This window comes from Rattus norvegicus, chromosome 1 (assembly GCF_021556685.1).
Source record: "Rattus norvegicus strain SHRSP/BbbUtx chromosome 1, alternate assembly SHRSP_T2T, whole genome shotgun sequence".
In the NCBI taxonomy this organism is placed as follows: domain Eukaryota; kingdom Metazoa; phylum Chordata; class Mammalia; order Rodentia; family Muridae; genus Rattus; species Rattus norvegicus.
Genome location: NC_141534.1, coordinates 18053378 through 18072923, shown reverse-complemented (window position 1 = coordinate 18072923; position 19546 = coordinate 18053378). Strand labels below are relative to the sequence as shown.

Below are 19546 nucleotides of genomic sequence, written 5' to 3'. Positions count from 1 at the left end.
TCTTTTAAAGTTTGTCATGGTCTGGAGAGATGGCTCAGTGGTAAGAGCACTAACAGCTCTTCAAGAGGAAACTGGTTCAACCCCTGGCACCCACATGTTGGCTCACAAATATCTGAAACTCCTGTCACAGAGAATCTGGTGTCCTCTCTGGCATCCACAGGCACTGCACATATGTGGTACACAGACATACATTAAAAAAAAAAAAAAAAACCCAAACAAGCAAACCACCAAACAAACAGAAAACAAAGATAAAGAAAATGAAATCTCTAAACGATTTTAAATCTCTAAAAATATTTTTAAATGAAGGCAACTTTCTCTTCATGTATCATCATCATCTTCGTATGGCTGTGCTGTATAACTTATATGACTCTTTCTTCGGGTAACCAAAATTATTTTTTCTGCAAATTTTGACCATTCATTAAGTGCCTATCACCCTGCTTAATATTATAAACCAAAGATACACTGACCGTACCATGACACAGTTTGTCTTCCCATGTTTCTGAGGGTAGCAGGAGTCATTCCACCATATAGATCCTGAACTCACTAAGAGTCGTCTGGAATTCTGTGTCTTTTCTATGTGTTTGATTAAATGACTCTCTTCTCTTCTGCTTGCCTTTGTGTATACATGATTTCTAATGACTAAGAGTTCATATGGTCTATACCAGCAACTATACAATTTGTTGTATTGTTAGCAATACATTTGGCCTTTCCTGGACTTGAGCCCCCTGGATAAAAAAATCCCGATTATATAGTATAGATGAGTAGTTCTCAGAAAACAAGTTGAAGGGCTGGAGAGATCATTCAGTAGGTCAGACTGCGTGCTGTGCGCACAAGAGGACATGTTTGAATAATTGGCCAACAAACCCTGTGAAAGCTAAGACCACATTTGCCTGTAATGCTGGAATTGGGGTATAGAGAAAGGCCAATCTCAGGAACTCATTGGTCAGCCAGCATGGCTGACGTGGCTTGCCTCAGAGTCAGTGAGGGACCCTATCCAAAAATAAGCTGAAGAGAAAGACATGAAGTCACTCAACATCCTCCTCTGGCCTCTACATGCGCGTACATGGTTGCACACTTGTACATACATCCCATGAACAAACGTGCACAGACACAAAACTGGCTTTACATACTAGGCTATTAGAACAAGAAATAAGTTAATATGAACATTTGCCAAAGTTATTGGAAGTGAATGTTCCCAAAAGAGAAGAACAGTATGGTTTCCCACATGGCAATCCAGTGAAAGCCATCTTTATTAAACAGCATTTGCACAGAGCACCTGCAGGTGGCGCCAATGGGCAGGGCTACACATGAGTAGACGGGCAGCCCAGCAGTTTAGCATTTGCTGAGTTTGGACTTCACGTCCGTTGCTTTTGGAATCCTTTAGTTGAGTAGTATTTTTTCCACTGACCATTTCCCTCCCTCAAACCATGCATGCAAGACACTGGTGTCTGATTCGGAGGTGGTCTAGTCCAATGTCCTGATGGCTTAAAAGTCAGAGTCTCATGTGATGGGGTGATCAGTTTTTCTAGCACTGAATCTATGGTCTGCGTCTACAAATCATTTCTTGGGTCCCATCATGCCATTTCAACTTTCCTTTAAAGAATTACTTTGTGCTTAAGTTTTTGAGGTGCAGTTACCCTTTCTGGCGTAAATTTCACTGCTTTTCTGCTTTGTGTCTTCGCAGGATTCCAAATCTCTTAACCCCTAGCTAAACCTGAAAGCGTCCCGCTTGACCTCAGCCATTAATCCTGACTATTGTGTCATCTTCCCTTTCTGTAATAGTGTTAGCATTTGTCAGCTTGCATTTCACTGTCCGTTTGTCCCAACACTGCTATAAATGGTCTCTCTCTTCCTTGATCTCCATAATGTCAAGGTCTTCCAAATCTTCTGTTAGAAACTGAGAAGTCTTTGGTAGTCAGCACTTGTACGTTTACTCTGACACAGGCTTACTTTAAAATCAAAATTAACAATGGCTCACACAGATTCACACATTTCATAGCAATCTTTGCATACCAGGAGTTAACCCGGGTATCTGAAATAGTCGTCCACTGTGGAATGCGAGCAAATCCCTCGCAAGAACACGGTGCCAGCAGAGAGAAAATTGGAGTTGGACATAGCATTTCAAGGAAGGGAAGAAATGGGGCCTGCTGAGATTTACTTTGAGAAGAGACTAGGGGTGTTTCAAGAGATTGCAAAGAGTGATCTGGAGTCCTGTTTCGGTCACAGACTTTCTGAGACTGGTCCCTGGGGGTCCTGACAATGAGGCCACAGCATCATGAATGGTCTCCATGAATGAGTGGTGAGATTTAAAGAGAATGTGGTGTAATTATGACTCCTCCAGCTATTCCCTCCACCTCAAAGTATGCATGCATTGGACCTAGAAGATTGCATTCAGAGGGAAGCAGTCATGGAATTATTCAGGACAGAAGTACACTAACCTTATATTGACTCTGTAAAGAGGATGGGGGAACTCTTGACTGTGTACAGTGTGTAAATCACAGTAGTCCTTGCAGCATCAAATGAACAATGTGTGTTGGAAAACAGTGAGAGCAAGAGAGAGGGAAGACGGGGATTTGGGATAACATCCATCACAGTCTAAAGTGTAGAGTCTGACTAGTAAAATGAGAGACAAGACCGAGACAAAATGGCGTGCTGAAAGATGAGGAGAGATTACGGGGAGTAAAGACTTGTTTAAGCTGACGCAGAGATTTTTGAGCTTGGTGATTTGGAAGCCTGATAAGTCTTATGTAGAGAGGAGGAAACCATAGGAAAACAGGCTTTTGAATAAATATTAGGAGTGAATAGATGGAGAGCCTTGAATACTGTGGCAATTAGGAAAAATGGCAACCTTAACTCTTTTGACGTTCAGAATGCTGGCTATAGGCTAGAACAAGCCGTGTCTCGATGGGGAGGGATCTTGGAAATCTGTTTTCACATGGCACTGGAACTTTAGAGCTGAGTGTCTTTCTCCTGCAGCTTTAAGGATATATTCTTGGATAAAACATGAGGCGATGACGTACTGATGCTTTCTTTGCTTTTTACTTGCCCCAAGAGTTTATTCAACATCAACCACAGTCACAGATTAACTTGGTGATTTTATTGTTGTTGTTATTAAGTCTCAGGGCAGACTCTTGTACATATCTTTGATTCTAGCTCCATATTTATAAGCATCTAATCAGGGAACTGTCCACAATATGTGTCATATACTCTGAGCAACAGGGGAATTCACTTCCGCTCCTTGAAATTGTTCTCTGGCCTATCCCACAAAACGAAAAGTGACTTCTAGCTGTGTTTAACCAAATTTTACTGTGGAAGTCAATTTCACTTTTTAATCTTAAACACAAATTATATTTGGAGTATTAAAGGAAGATTCTTAGCCCTTATGTATTGAGTTTTAAGTTAACCAGTAATATTTTAAACTTTCAATGAAAATGAATAGGAAAGATTGACAAATGAGTAAACCTATTAAAAGACTGTGGAATATTTTGAATTACTAGAGTCCCAAGCTCTTCTGATGTTTTAAACTTGACTAGAGTCAAATTCCATTTGATAATTTAAAAACCTTAATAAACAAAAGTATACACATTATTGGATCAGTAATAGTGTCAGGGATGTGTACCTACCCATGGAATGGAGACCAAGTTGGGCCGGTCACCAGTTGGCCTTTACTTAAGTTTCTGCTCCATTTTTTGTCCCTCTATTTTGTTTAGACAGGGGCAATTTGAGGTAGAAAGTTTTGAAGGTGGGTTGCTTGGCTGTTCTCTGAGAGACTCTACCAATGGCTGACTGAGACAGATGCAGGTACTCATAGCCAAGCACTTGACTGAGACCAGGGACCCCTGTGGTAGAGTTAGGGGAAGGATGAAGGGAGGGAAGGTAATGGCAACCCCTTAGGAAGACCCAAAGTCTCAACTAACCTGGACCCTTGCGAGCCCACAGAGACTAAGCCATCAACCAAAGAGCGTACATGGACTTGTCTGAGGTCCGGCACATTCGTAGCAGAGGACTCCCTTCTCTGGCCTCAGTGGGAGAGGATACACCTAATCCTCTACAGACTTGATGCCACAGGGGGTAGCATTTTTAATTTTAAAACCTGGGATATATGTGTTTGAGCCACACCCTTTGAAACCGAACAATAAGGGAAAATGTCTCCTTTCCCAGGAGTTGCTTGGAGTCGTGTCCGAGTATCTATGGTATTTCTCATCGTAATGATGTTTACTTGTTTCAACAGCACTTTTTACTGCATGCAGACACATTTAAAGTCCACTTCCTTACAGTCAGTTCAATACACATAAGACCCAGGCCCTAAGAAAGATGCACAGGGGTTTTAGCCTCAGGGAACTGACCAAGGGTTAGGCTCCATTAGTGACAGTATGGTCTACAGACTTCAGTCAGCGACCTTGCTGGGAAAGACACTTTGGAGTGTTCAAATTGGTTGGCAGGAAAACCACAGAGAGTTATACACCCAATATTCTTTTATTCCAGAAAGGTATTTCCAGTGATGTCATAGAAGAGAAATAGCGAAATCAGCTTGAGGTTGGTTTAACTGTAAGGAGGGAAAAGATGTGTGAAACAGAGTTAAGGTGACATAAAAATGCCCTTGTGAGATACTTAGACACCCACCCGAGAAGGTCACAGGTTGAGAGCGAAGGGGTCTTAGAGATGGTAGTGTTTTGATTTCATATGAAATATATATGGTATATATTATAAACAATATGCTTAAAATATATAATAAAATATATAATAATTAACATTTTTAAATATCATCATCTATTTTGTATATACTATACATATGAGGGCTACATACTTCTGAGGACTACAAGGCATTTCAACAGACTAAAGGTCTGATAATTTCAAAAACAGAAAAGCGAATAGAAAGTTGAGGAGGAGGGGCACACTTTCTCTTTGGTATGCTCTATGCCTGTGTGGCACTGCCCAGTGCTTTGTTGTTGAGTAAAGTCAGTGAAGCAACGAACCGAAGTAGATTCCTGGCGAGAATGCTCATGAAGCAAATCCTCATTACTCGAACATGTTGAGAACTTTTGAAGGATTAGAGATTTTTTTAATAAGAGACAAAAATGAGTATATTTGGATATATTCTAAATAAAGACGTCACCAGAAAAAACAAAAGTGATTTTCTCATACTTCAAATGCCTAGTTAAATATCCATTATCCCATTTGAAACCATACTTGAATATAAAGTATGGTTTATATCAGTTTCTGAAATAAGCATTACTGAGACGGAAAAATACCTAGACTCAGAACTGAGTTTAATGCAGTGAAGATGGTTCTCTTGATGGGGTGGAGGGTGTGTGAAAGGGAGGCGAAAGAGGTGATGTCTGCCTGCCTCCACTGACTTCCCACCTTATTTCGACCATTGCACAAATAGTAATCTAGACAATATTCTTGGAGGCAAGCATTCTGAAGAGAGCGTATGTATATAATCTGCCTTATGCTGTCATAACAAAATCCGAGGGGGCTCAAAACCATACATTTAGTTTTCATAACTCCAAAGGCTGGGAAACCCAGGATGGCCAAATCAACCCTTGTGGAGACTGCTCATTTGAGCCAGATTGCTTTCCGAGGACCTCAGTTTCCAAATACCACATCGTGTGCGTGAAAAAATTTTACATGGGAACTGTGGCCTGGGGTCCTGGATATTTGGTCATAACACAAGAAAAAAGAATGTAAGACACATGTAAACTTTACTGGGAAATCCAATCTCTCTGCCTTGGTTTCTCAGTAGTAGTGACAAAAGTGTGCTTCCTTTCTTAGTTAATTTATATTAGTAAATAAAAGATTCATTAAAATTAAAGCCCATGTTAAAAAGATATCCATATGTATAAGTGGGAAATTAATTTATTTTATACACCTCATAGAGTCATACTCTAAACTTTCTCTTTAAATGAAATATGAAAAATCTTAAAGCTTGGTCCACCCTGTTGATTTTTGTCTCAGATGGACCCAGACTCAGGCTTCTAAAGTGCAGGATGAGCCTGCCATTCGTCCCTTCTCTCCCCCAGGAACAGTTTGCTTTGTTCCACATAAATCCGGAGAGCCCCAGGCTGGGTTGCATAGTCCCTGAATTTAACTGAAATGGAAAAACATGAAAGTGGAGTGCTAAATATGTCAGTTTAATGGAATGAGTTGAGAGTTAGCATACACTGGAGTTCTGAGGTGTATGGGGTCATTAAGAACTTTGGTTTTTTAGAGATTAGTTTACATTATTAGCTAAAACAGATAATCGCCATTACTGTTCGTTAGAGTAGGCAAATAATCTTACACTTTTCTGGAAATATAATACATCTATTAACTTGTGTGCAGATGCACACACAGGGCATGGAAGTGTATGACATATAAGTATGGATAATAAATTCAAAATAAAATAGCACGGCGTATGGCAACTAGGCCTCTTTCCTTCTCTGTGTCTGCGGGGCTCGGCTTGCTAGTTCCCAAATTTAAAATGGACAAACGCCTGTCCCCTGGAGGAGGCAGGGAGTGGGCATCTTGTCAGTAGCTTTCCTTCAAGCGTGGTGACCCAGCTTGACAGAAATACAGTGTCTACAGTCTGAAAATAACAGACGTCTGCCTTGGTTACCAGCTCAAATCCCAGTTTCTGCCATTAAGATCACCTATGTCCTTTTTCAAAAGAGAAAGAAATTGGTAGCAGCCTGTTAACGCCCTAGCAGTATTCCAACGGGGGGAAAAAAACTTCAATATTAAGGAGGAAAGTCAAACTGTAATTGTAAATTAAATGTAATCCTTTCTTTGAGGCTCGGGGTCTCTCTTGCTTGTAAGTATAACAGCTTATATTTAAGTTGGAATTTTGCTGTAGACCCTGAATTTCTTTCATGCTCCTAGATGCAAACTTGATTTTCTCTCTTGGTCTCTCTGGAAGTCCCTTAACAAAAAGCACCATCTTCCGTCCTCCATCCTACTGCAGACCTATTGGTCATTGGCTGTCATCCATCTCTAGAAAGCCTAGATCATATTTTAGAACAGTGGTTCACCACCTTCCTAATGCTGGGAACTTTTAATGCAGTTGTCACATTGTGGTAAACGCCCTGTATGAAATATTTCCATTGCTACTTCATAACTATACATCTGCTACTGTTACCATAATAAGAATATCTGACATGCAGGGTTTCTGATATGTGAACCCTGTGGGGGTCAAGAACCACTGGCCTAGATGAAACCTCTTTGCCTAAAAGCCTCACAATTTTACCTAGAGCCCCTGACCACAACTTAGCCACACTGAATTTAAAAGCCCCACAATGAATGTCCTTCAGTTTTCAACAATTCTAAAATATATTAACCATTTGTACATTAAAAGTACGGAAAATATATTAGCAATAATGACGAATTTTATAGGTATTCCTTACCTTGTTTTTTTTTTTTTAACTTGAGACATTTTCCACAAAGGAAGGGTATTATTGACATATGAACTTGAGAACTTTACAAATAAGTGATCCCAGAGATCTTTATTTCAAATGTGTAGGGTTTCATTTACAGCTATCCTGGAAAAGTTCTAAAGTATTTAAGAAAAGGATACACAATTCAGGTTGGAGTTTTAATAGGCCAAATGCCATCTGTCTCTCCAATTTGTAACATTTTATTATTAACAAGCCCAGAAGAAGGAGCCAGTCTATTTCTGTTGTGGGGACAGATTTGTGTCCATCTGTGCCCGCCCTGTCGCATGTCACTTGTGCTTTGGATCTGCATAGCTGTGAGGCAGTGGAGATGCAGGCGAGGTCAGGAGGTGGAGAAGCCTGTCAGCACCTCCGCGTCCAAGCCTGGAGACAGCAGCTCCCAAGGCCTCCTGGAGGCTATCATCCTGGCGGGCCTTGGAGCTGGGCCTTCCCTGATGCAATTTCACCGAGCAAATGTTAACTTTTCCCATTTAAAAATCCGAGACAAAGAACTTAATCTAGGAAATGACTCTGGTTAATGCCAGGGTCCTTATTAGAGCGGCTTAGCTTTCACCTTTGAAAATGTGAACCACTTTCCCGTGATTTTTTTTCTTACTTGTCTTAGTTCCTTGATAAGCTCGGCGTTGAGGAGGGCAGTGTGAGAAACTGTCTTATGGAAAAGGGGCTGACTGCGTGTTACATGCATTAGGAAGCCTCTGAACCCCCTATTCCTTTCCCTAGACATCATAATATGTCAGATACCTAAGTGCAAGCATTTCTTTCTTTCCCTCAAAAGTGCTTATCAAATTGTGGTGGAGCAGCTACACCCACATCGGACCAAGCGTGAAGCCGGGACCATGGAATGCTACCGGGTACCGGTTACGTACCAGAACTCCCTGAGTGGGGGCGCACCCTATTACTTTGCTGCAGAACTCCCCCCTGGGAATCTTCCTGAGCCAGCTCCCTTCACCGTGGGCGACAACCGGACCTATAAAGGCTTCTGGAACCCTCCCCTGGCTCCCCGCAAAGGATACAACATCTATTTCCAAGCGATGAGCAGCGTGGAGAAGGTGAGATTCCTCTCAGATTTGATTTGATTTTTTTCCCCCCTTGATCTTAAGCAAAGCTGTGGCTGTATTTTATAAACACTCAGTGGCGTTTGTCAAGGAAAATTGATAAAGCAAACAAAGGGAAGGAAAATGGATGTGTAGTGTCACTTTCTGTTGCCAGCTCTTGCAAGTTGACTGAAGGACTGAGGCTTCGAGCCAGCAGCCTTTCACAGATCCCTGTTTCCTAGTAACTGCCGCAGCTCGCTCTTTCTTCAGGAATGCCCACAGTGCAACTGTGAGCAAAGCGATTTGAAAAGGTGGGTGTGCTGCCGCTGGGTACTCCACCCTCAGTAAATTCCCTGCATTGTTCTGCCTCACTTGCTCTATAGTGGCCGCTTCAAAAGATTAAATTTACTTCAGGATAAACAGAGTACGAGTTCCACACCGGGCTAATAAACCCTTATAAGCTTTTCAGGGGGTACAAACCAAATAATAAATAACCAGTAACAATCCTCTGATTACAAAGTAATAGGACGCCTGCGGTCCAGCCGACAGAACCTAAACAGAAGGCTGCCTATGAAGGCTGGGTGCTGAGCCATTACTGAAGTTGGCTGGCCCTGGCCCTGGCTGCCCCTCCTTTTCCCATTTTGGACACAGTTGTTTTTGAACACTGCTGCTGATCCCAAATGAATATTGAAGAGGAAAACTCAGCAGGGCACACGTCGAGAAACGACCTAGCCTTTTCCTCTCACGCTGTTTCCCTTTTGAAAGACTTTTCTTTCCAAAGACTTATTTTTGTTTTTATTTATTTATTTCTATTTTAGATAAGGCAGTAGGGTAAAAAGGAAAAAAAGTGTTGAGAAGAGAAACTTGAACAATTTCAAATTCAAATGAACACTAGCATTTCGATGGACTTGGAACTGTGTGGGAAAAGGTCGCCTTTTAGTCCTATTAGTTCTTAGGAAGATCCACCAGTCTATGTTTCTACAAGGGCCATGAGAATGCAAGTGTTGCTTTTATATGCAAGTTGTATGTTCCTGCCTATCGGTGTGGCCAGCATAGAGTACGTGGCAAAGAAAAATGCCAGACACCCTTTAACCACACAGTCTCCATGCAGAGGCTGTCCATAGTTGAAGATCCTCGACTCTTCTCACTTTTCCTCTCTAGAACTTAATCCTTTACTGTCCACACCACTTGCTGTGACAAATTACCCAGCAAGAAGCAATTTAAGAGAGGAAGGGTTTGTTTGGGTTACTAACTCGATCTACTGTGTATCATAGAGTTACTGCTATGAAGTAGGAGAGACATGGCAGTAGGTAGGAAGGGACTAGTAATATCAGTCTTCATTCAGAAAATAGAGAGCAAAAATTCCTCGTATTCTCCCTAACCTCTCTCTTTCTCTCTGACCTGGGACCCTTGGCTTCAGTGAAGGTCTTTCTGCTTCAATGAATTTATAGATAATACCTCACTGACATTCCCAGAAGTTGGATTCCATGGTAAAAAATTCCATCAAAATGGCACTCAAAATTTACAACCCATCTTGTGTACACACGTACACACACACACACACACACACACACACACACACACACACACACACACTCACTCACACACTTCAAAAGTAATTGTCTAATTAGTTTGTTCAAAACAGAGACACGATAAAAAAAAATTAATGACCCCACCTAAAATACAAATAGCACACAGGTAGGATAAGGCTCTAGGTTTGAGTTTTTGTCTTTAAAGAGGTGGGAATTTCCACATTAACTCTTGTTAGCCTGCCTGTGTGGTAAGGGTGCTGATGAATGTCTGTCCCTACAGGGGATTTTCTCAGACACTCTTTACACCATCGTCTGATCAAAGGTTAGCATCAGTCGCAGCCTACGACAGTTTTGGGGGTCAAAAGACCCTATCATCTAAGACCAGTATATTACAGAGTTACTTACACTAAGATTCATAACAGTAGCAGAATTACAGTTACGAAGTAGCAACAAAAGTAATGTTGTGGTTGGGGGTGGCCACAACATGAAGAGCTATATTAAAAGGTCACACCATCAGGAAGTTTGAGGACCACTGGTTTTAGAGTATCTGCAATACATTTCGTATTGTTGGCAAAGAGCTTTAACATAGATGAGCCTCCCACCAACTGAGTTGGCAGTGCCTACAGAGTCAATTGGGACCTCTTTCAAGAAGTCAGAATCCCTCAGGATCCTCACGGGAGCATGAAAATCTCTTGCAGCCTACTCTGTAGGTTGGTCCCAGGGAAGAAACAGAAGTACCCGCTCTTCTCCCAGTTCTTTAGTTTATATACTTTCAAAAGTAGATGCTGAAGGAGGAATTGTAGACATTTTGCTTTGTTATTTTTCAATATCTAAAACCACCGGAGATAGAGTTATAAAGTGCTTCTTGAACACAGCCTCCTGTTCAGAAGAAGATCTTGTTCCTGGTATGTGAAACCTGGCTAACAGGAGAAGGACGAGATGGGGAGAACATGAGGCAGATCCAGGATTACATAAAAGCAATTTATTACAATCCTGCGGACAAAAGTCTGTCCATACCCCCAGGGCAGAAGGAAGGGCTGGAACCCTGTCTTGCTGTCATGTACCCAATCTTTTTGTAAGCTATTTTATCCAGTGTCATCTAAGCAATGGCCCCACTCCTTTGTCCTGTTGCGTTTGGAACATGTACCAGGAATATCTGTAGGGGACCTGGCAGTTTTGATCACAGAAGTATTATCAAAACTGAATACACTCGCTGACTTTGTTTGATGTCTCTTCTTACCTATTGAATATTCAAAGATAAACACAGAGCCATGAGGGCTAGATACCTGTAATGCTTTCTCAGGGCTCTCTGGGGAGACCAAGGGAAAACTCATGGAGGAGGACTGTTCCTCAAGACATTGTCAGGAAGGAAGGAAGGAAGGGAGGGAGGGAGGGAGGGAAGAAGGGAGGAAAAAAGAAGTCAGAGGCAGCAAAAATAGACAATGATTGAAATAGGGGAGACCAGAGCCCAAGTCTAACTTATAAAGCCCTGAATCTTTTTCTATAATTTTTGTTGTTTCAGCCTTATATTTCTATTTTTTTCTAGCTACCTTGGTTAATAAAGGTATGAGGGGGGGAAAAAACCTGTGTTGAAAAACATCTTGTTGCTGACAGCTAAATTCAAAGGAAAGAACACATAAATTACATTTAAAGTGCCATGCAATGTCTTGATAATCTCTCTGACAACAATCATTTTAGCTCTTCAGTGATGCCTAGATCCACGTAAGAGTATGTAATGTTCGGGTTTGCTCCAAGCCTGTAGCTATCAAATGAAAATAAAATTAGTATTTGGTTCTGATTTATACTAGCTTTGCAGATATTTCTTCCTAATAGCTTAAGAGGAAACAAAAAAAAAAAAAAAAAAAGCAAATCAAAGGCCATACAGCTCTTCTCCGCTATACCTAAGCTTGCTTTATTACAAAGTGAAACAGATACAAAAATTGCTAGCAACTTTCTTAACATTTTTAATTTTGGTTTTGACAATGCTATCTGAGACTATATGTTGGAAAAGAAATTCCTTTATCTTTATAATTCTACAGTCCTAATTATTGTTTAAACCTATGCATATCTTCATAATAGTTATAAGAGTTTATGAATAAATATTGTCTATATATTGATCGCTTTCTTTTGATTTCACTCTGCCAGGAAACTAAAACCCAGTGTGTGCGAATTGCTACAAAAGGTAAGAGACTTACCTTTTTGTTTCCATTTGGTTTTGGTTTGTTTGCTCGCTTGCTTGCTGGCTTGTTTTTGTTTGTTTTTTAAACTCCATTCACTACTCCTTTGTGAAATTAGAGTTTCATTCCCTGTTTCAGGCCAATTATATGCCATGCTTCTATTACAGGGTATTTGTACTGTTTCCAGAAAATCCCCAGACACTTTCTCTGGCTTACTTGGGTATCTTTAAGACAAAATGGAGTTCTTCATCCACTAGTGCTTAAGTACAGAAACCTTGTTATGACAATAAGATAGATTTAGAAACCTTAGAAGGGTTTATCCCTGCACTTAGTGCCAGAGAGGTTGAATACTATCCATCAGCCTATCAGGAAAAACTATGCCAAAGCAATTCAAAATCACCAATACATAGTGCTGCTGTGGGAGAACAGACCTTATTACTGGAAGGAAGATATTTTCATTTTTTATTTTGCTTTAACTAACGCTGGAAAACTATGGCTGGGAGGGCTGGCAACCAGAACACTGCCTGCTGATCCTGCCTGTAGTGACTTACTTAGCTGGTTTGAATTGGATGACCTTGGTCCTGCCAAGGTTGGACCCCCATGTAGGGGATTGTTGGGGAAGCGGTAATAGGGGGTGGGTGGGGAGGGGGACACCAATATAGAAGGGGAGGGGGAGGGGTTAGAGGTTAATGGACAGGGAACCGGGAAAGGGAATAACATTTGAAATGTAAATAAGAAATACCCAATTTAATAAAAATGGAAGAAAAAGAAGAAGAAGAAAAGATATGTCATGTTTGAATGAGTATTTGGCATTTAGCTCGGGGAGAAGTCTCCTATGTGCTGCCCTTCATATAAAAATTGACCAGTCCGACTAGGGAGAGTCCACTGCTGTGTGTTCTAGCAGCAGTGGAAGCGCCGTCTGTTGGCATGCACCTCCACAGAGTGGTTCCTCTGGGATCTTTGTTGCCATAGTCCATTTCTGATGCACATTTGTGCGTGAAGCTGACTCAGTGGGGCTGACAATGAATAGCCATACTCTGTTTATATTGGCATCTTTCCTCTCATCCCTTTCTCCATCTACCCATCAATCTGCTCAATTAGCGTTTGTTTTTCTCTTCATTTGTGCAGACTATAAAGACTTTCCCCTTGACTCATGGGGCTAATAAAGAAACTTCACAGATGGGGAAAAAGAACACCACTGATTTCATTTCTATACTAGGATGCCTCATGACAGTTAAAAACAATAATTAAGTAACTCTAGTGAGAAGAAAGATATACGCAGAGGCATCTAATGTGCAAACAGTTCATTTATTTGAAGAATTGGCTTGTAAATCAGGAGTTAAGGTCGTAGCTTCTGGAGGCTAGACACGGAAGACATTAAGCGATGTATCACTTCTGTTTTCTTAGATTTAAAGATGACCCTAAAAATGTAAAAGGTACTCTAGGCAGGCCATCGGGTTTTTGTTTGTTTGTTTCTGGTTTTTTGTTCTTTTTTTTTTTTTTTAAGGTAGGAGAAATTCTGTATTTCTCTGACAGGACAGGACAGGACAGGAAAAAGGAAGGAAGGAAGGAAGAAAGAAAGAAAGGAAGGAAGAAAGAAAGAAGGAAAGAAGGAAAGAAAGAAAGGAATGAAGGAAGAGCTCAAGTGTTTGGAACACATCAAATTTTCTTCTCATTCTCTTGCTTTTGCATGAACTGTCTTGTGGTCACTCTGTCCTCTTTGAATAACAATGAAAGCATGGTGACAAATGTTGTCCAGTATCTATGCTTTGGAGATGTTTAGATAGATGGTTTTGATCTTAGTATGGGATACAGAACATTAGCGAGCAGCTTGGAGGGCGGCTTAGATGGCTTCCATTTGTAGTCATTTCCCTTGTTCTCATGAGGTGACAGACTGGCATGCTTAGTGTAAAGACATTGGCCTTAGACTATCTCAGTTACATCTACATCTGGCCTCTCAGCTTGGTCACATGACCAAAGCTGCATTTACCAAAGGCTAGTAATGAAGTACTTATCCCTTTTTTTTTCCGGAGATTTAGAGAACATAGACAGACAATACTCTGTCCTCATTTGGGGTTTTACTTTCCTTATTTTATCTGGAATAAATTATAATTTAAATATTATTTGGAAAATGTTAAATGAAAAATTCCAGAAATTATATATATGCATCTTGCTTCACCCTGCCCACGACCTGAGTCACCCCTGTGTCCACAGCATTTATGGCAAATATATTATGTACCTGTTGAATAACTTACAAACCACCTTGGTACCAAGTCACACGTTGCTGTGTTGCTATGCTTGTGTTTATTTAATGATGGCTTCAAAGTGCAAGTGTATTTATGCTGGCAGCTATTATAGTATATTCCTATAATTGTTGTACTTTAATTATTATAACTTATAATATCTTATATCTAATTTGGGTATATATGTATAGAAAAAGTATTTGCAGACTCTGATATCATCTTTGATTTTAGTCATCTATTGGGGCTCTTATAACATATCTGCTGCAGATAAAGAGGCTGTTAGACATACAATGCTCTTTGAATCAATCCTAGAATCTTGTAGATATTGCAAATGTTAACCACTGTCATCATATCTCAGGTATAGAGTACATCATTATCCTATCTAACAGACTTCTTTAGAGGCTCACTTAAGAGACTCTGCGGTTTCCATCACTGTTTCAAATTTAGAATATCACAGTGTCGAGTTCCTAAGTGAACATATTTTTATGTTGCTTTTAAACCAAATCATTGTATGCAGTTATAGAAAAACATATAAATACTAAAGTAGAAGTAAATTGGAGATTGTCTTAGGGTTTTACCTCTGTGAACAGACACCATGACCAAGGTAAGTCTTATAAAGGACAACATTTAATTGAGGCTAGCTTGTAGGTTCAGAGGTTCAGTCCATTATCATGACGGCAGAAACATGGTAGCATCCAGGCAGGCATGATACAGGAAGAGCTGAAAGTTCTACGTCTTCATTTGAATTCTGCTAGTGGAAGACTCGATTCCAGACAGCCAGGATTAGAGTCTTAAAGGTCACAACCACAGTGACACACCTCCAACAAGGCCACGCCTCCAAATAGTGTCACTCCCTGGGCCAAGCATATTCAAACCATGACAGAGATAGAAATTTCTTGGAAGAAAAGTTATGGTTTCTTAACGTTTCAATATTTATAACTGGATCTGATCCATTTCTTGCTATTAATGTTTAGAATTTCTCAACCTATGTAATATCACACTTTATAAAGTGGCACTGCCTTATTGCTTCAATGCATGCTAAATGAACACCTTACAATTATGATCTCCTTTTGCCTGAAAAATTTCAGCATGAAATAAAAAATTTGTAGGCAAGACATCTTGAAAACATATTTGATGATCAAAATTATCTAACCACACAGCCTATGGAGGTATATAAAGAAAGTTTCCAGTAAAGAATTGACTAGTTAAACAAGTGGGCACTTTTATTAAAGACTGATTAAACCATATATGTGAGATATGTGGGCTTTGCTATTATGCATGTATAGTTGGGTTCATCAGTAGATTTCCTGATTTTTTTTTAAGAAAGGTAATAAAGTAATGAGAACTACATAAATGTGTGTAAGAACAGTGCTGACTCCATAGGCAAATCTGTGACATGTGGGAGACCACCCCTGATGCTCAGGGAAACAAAATCATTTCACTTCTCAAATAATGTCAAGAAAAGGAGAACTGAGCCAGAGATGACTGGGTTGACCAGAAAGTTAGAAAACACTCCATTGTAATCTATGTGGCATTCCTATGGGGACATCCTGTGTTCTACCTCTCCCTACCTCAGACCCTGCCCCTGTCATCACCTCTTTACCCTCAGTTACAAATACTAAGAAGGTGGGTTCCTGGTTCCCTCTAGCCCTTCATGTATAAGTCAACTTTGCTGCAAAGAGCAGGAGTTTCTGCATATCCAGACGTATCTGTTTTAAAATATTCTGTCTTGATATCCTTTTATAGTTCAATACGGTTAGACGATATGTATTTGCTTGTGTTTTTTTAACTTAAGTACTTAATCAAGCTTAATTCTGTGACTCAGTAGTCTCATATATCACTGTATTCCAAGAATAAGTACAAGATGAACGTCCTATTATGTACAACAAATATTTGTTGTATTGGTAATTGATTTTAAATCTGAGATACATGCTTCTGCTTTAATACTTAATCAAACTGGTTACAGCACTGCCTGCAATTCTGAAAAGTATCAGAGCCTGTGTATGTGACACATTGCGTATGAAGCTGGGTTGTTTTGTTTCTTGACATATGCGTTTCTATGTCACATTCTAGTTTACAAAATGTCTCAAAAGCTGGGATTCTGTGTGAGTCTATAGTTAACAGGAAGTGGAGGTTGCAAACTAATATGTATGAAGTTTAATGTAAGTTTCCTTTGAATGTGTTTTGCCTGGAATAAATGATAGCATACGATCTCTTCATTTAAATATCTTTTAAATAAGACAGTTTAGCTAAAATGCCTCAACTTGGACACTACGATTCTATAACTTTGTTGGTTCCCAGGAATGTTTTAACAAGACGTTAATGTTTTAACAAGACGTCTAATGTTTTAACAAAATTAAATGGTTTGATGTATTCAAGCAGAAACTCTAGAGGAAATACCTTATTATTTTGATGTTCTCTGTAGCATTGTGGTAAAAGTTTAAAATTCCATTAAACATTGTACAAATGAGTGTTACTTAGCAACACAAGAGTAGGTTTTGCTGATTCTATATGTATTAAAATGACTTCATTTGTATGTATTAAAATATTAGTGCAGCTGAACATAAGAACTCCAAACATTAACTACAAGACTCAAGCGAAAAGTTAACCAGGGGTTTTGCTGATTTTCCTTTTTTTAGAGTGAGTTTCCCCAATAACCACTGTATTCCCCAAAATATTCTTCATTTAATATTTTATTTCTTAAAACACATAAATATGGATGTATATGGTTCTTTCATAGGTAGACTTTCCATGCCCTCCTTCCCAAAAAAACGTACTGCTCATGGAAGAGGAAAGACCCTGAACTTTAAAGGGTCTCCTTTGTTCTCTTCCTAGTTCTACACTGGCTAGAACTCAGATATCCATTTGCATTACTGCTAGAGAGAATGCTGTTTGCATGGTCTACTGACCAGACACAGGCAGGCAGTGTGTGGCTGAGAGTTCCTGTTAATCAACGTTTAATTCTGGCTGCATATTCTTGCCATGAACGCTTAGAGAGCACTCTAGCATCTCCACTCTTTGGGGTTATCTTGCTCCATGAGATTACTTTGACCTGCCACCAGCACCTCCTGAAATGAGATAGGTTACATGCATGGCAAAGTCAGCAGAGATCAGAGATGCATTAAAGCTGCCCAGGCCCTCGCTAATAACTATGGGACAGACACACCCTTGTATATTCTTTTGCTGCCAGTATTTTGTTTTTTACCTAAATTAGTGGGGTTTACAGAAGAGAAAGGTGCTGTAGAGAGTTTTATTCTTATGCCATACATATATTTAAATACTAATTAAATAGCAAAATGAGAAAGGGCCAGTGGTATAGACTAATTGATTGAAAACTTTCCTAATTGACCTTAAGTAATCAGAGGCTGTTCTAAAACTAAAGATCAGTGGATTCTGGCTTTTAACAATGGATGCAGTCATATTCCTCAGGTCAGATAACCTGCTTGACTTGATTCATATTATTGATAACCTCTCTTTTAATGTTAATTACCATAAAGCAGGTATAGTGTCAGAAGCTTAACATAAATGTAAGGGACACTGTTTTGTTTCTTTATGAAGCTAAGGGCTTCTCTGTTCACAAACAGGGATGTAGTGCATTAGGATATAGTTGACTTGCTTTTAAGTCAAGTTACTCTTTTAATATTAAAGAATAAATCATTAAGTTTGGTTAACATATAATGATTATTTTGAAATATTCAATAGTTTAGCTTGGCGTGGTAGTTATGTAGCCATAATCCAAATATTTGGGAAACAGAGGTTGGGAGTTCATGGCTAGCCTGGCCTCTTTAGGGTCACATCAGGCCAACATGGGCTACTGAGTGAGGCTCTCTCAAAACAAAAACAAATCAAAAAATTTACAGCAACAAGCAGAACAACAATTTATGCATATATAATGTATCCAGTAAAAGCATATAGATAATAGATGATACATAGACGACGATGATAGAAACAAATAGATTGAATAGATGATACATCTGACCTGAAAACTAAAACACACAAAAAATTTTAATAATATTTAATGTTTTTTATTATTAAAATGGTATGATAACTACATCATTGCCCTTTCTCTCTCTTCTCTCCTGCCCCTTTCACATACCTCTAATTCATGTCCTTTCTTTTTAATTATTGGTACACACACACACACACACACACACACACACGCACGCACACACATGTGCATGCACACACACAAACATGCTAATACATAAATACAACCTGCTCAGTCTTTGTAAGGTTACCTGTATTTCTATGAATGAGCTCAGGACCTTTGGTACTAGATTGGGATGAGCCGTTCAGGGGCTCTTTTCTGAGGAAGGTCCTTTCTTCCAGTCTCAGAAACCCCAGGTTTGTTGAATAGCATAGAGATCCTCTCCCCTTCCTTGTTAGCATGTGCATTAGTGCAGAAGTCTTGGTGAGACTTCATGGATGTAGCCTTTGTAACATTTCTAGGAGATACATCCTATGTTTACAAACATGGTCCGCTGGCTCTTGGAAGCTCAGCCCTTTCTTCCGCAATGATACCCGAGCCGTAGGTATTGAATTACATTGTAGATGTATTAGCCGGCACTGAGCACTGTACAATCTCTTGTTCTCTGCATTTTCATTGGTTGCAGACTCGTTTGGTTTGTTGTTGCTTTTTTCTGTGTTTGTTTGTTCTGATCCGATAGTCTTTATCTTTGGTAATGGGTAAAAAACACATATACCTGTGGGTAAGAGACAAATATTTGCAGTATAGGCAAAAACATTCAATTCAACCAGTGATCCCAAGAAATTGTTATTTTTTTCCCTTTCAGTGTTTGAAGAAATAAAAGAGAATCACAAATGTTATATATAAAATCAAAGACCTAACAATTTAACCCATGAAAAGTCACTGGAATGAAGCTAGTTGGCACCACATTCACTCAGAGAATGCTGAGTGGAGACTTCATGATAGTTAGTCACAGGACACAATAGTCATAAATGTCCTTTTGTCTCCTCACAGTCCTTCTCAGTCACAGAACATTGGCTCGCCTGGCTTTTATAAACACTCTTAAAGGATCTCCTGCAACCCTTTAGCACTGTCTCAGAAGCAATACCCATTTAGGTTTTCGCCCATAAAACAAATACCTATTTATATCATCACTTATTACT

At 39.7% G+C, this 19546-nt stretch overlaps 1 protein-coding gene across 24 annotated transcripts in view; it reads left to right on the top strand.

Moving 5' to 3' along the window:
* Window positions 1-19546, top strand: part of Ptprk (protein tyrosine phosphatase, receptor type, K) — a 499334-nt gene that overhangs the window by 397844 nt on the left and 81944 nt on the right. For all 24 annotated transcript variants that reach the window (XM_087567119.1, XM_087567108.1, XM_087567090.1 and 21 more), the window contains 2 exon segments: window positions 8206-8479; window positions 12142-12178. In XM_087567119.1, the coding sequence (XP_087423245.1) occupies window positions 8206-8479; window positions 12142-12178 (311 nt within the window).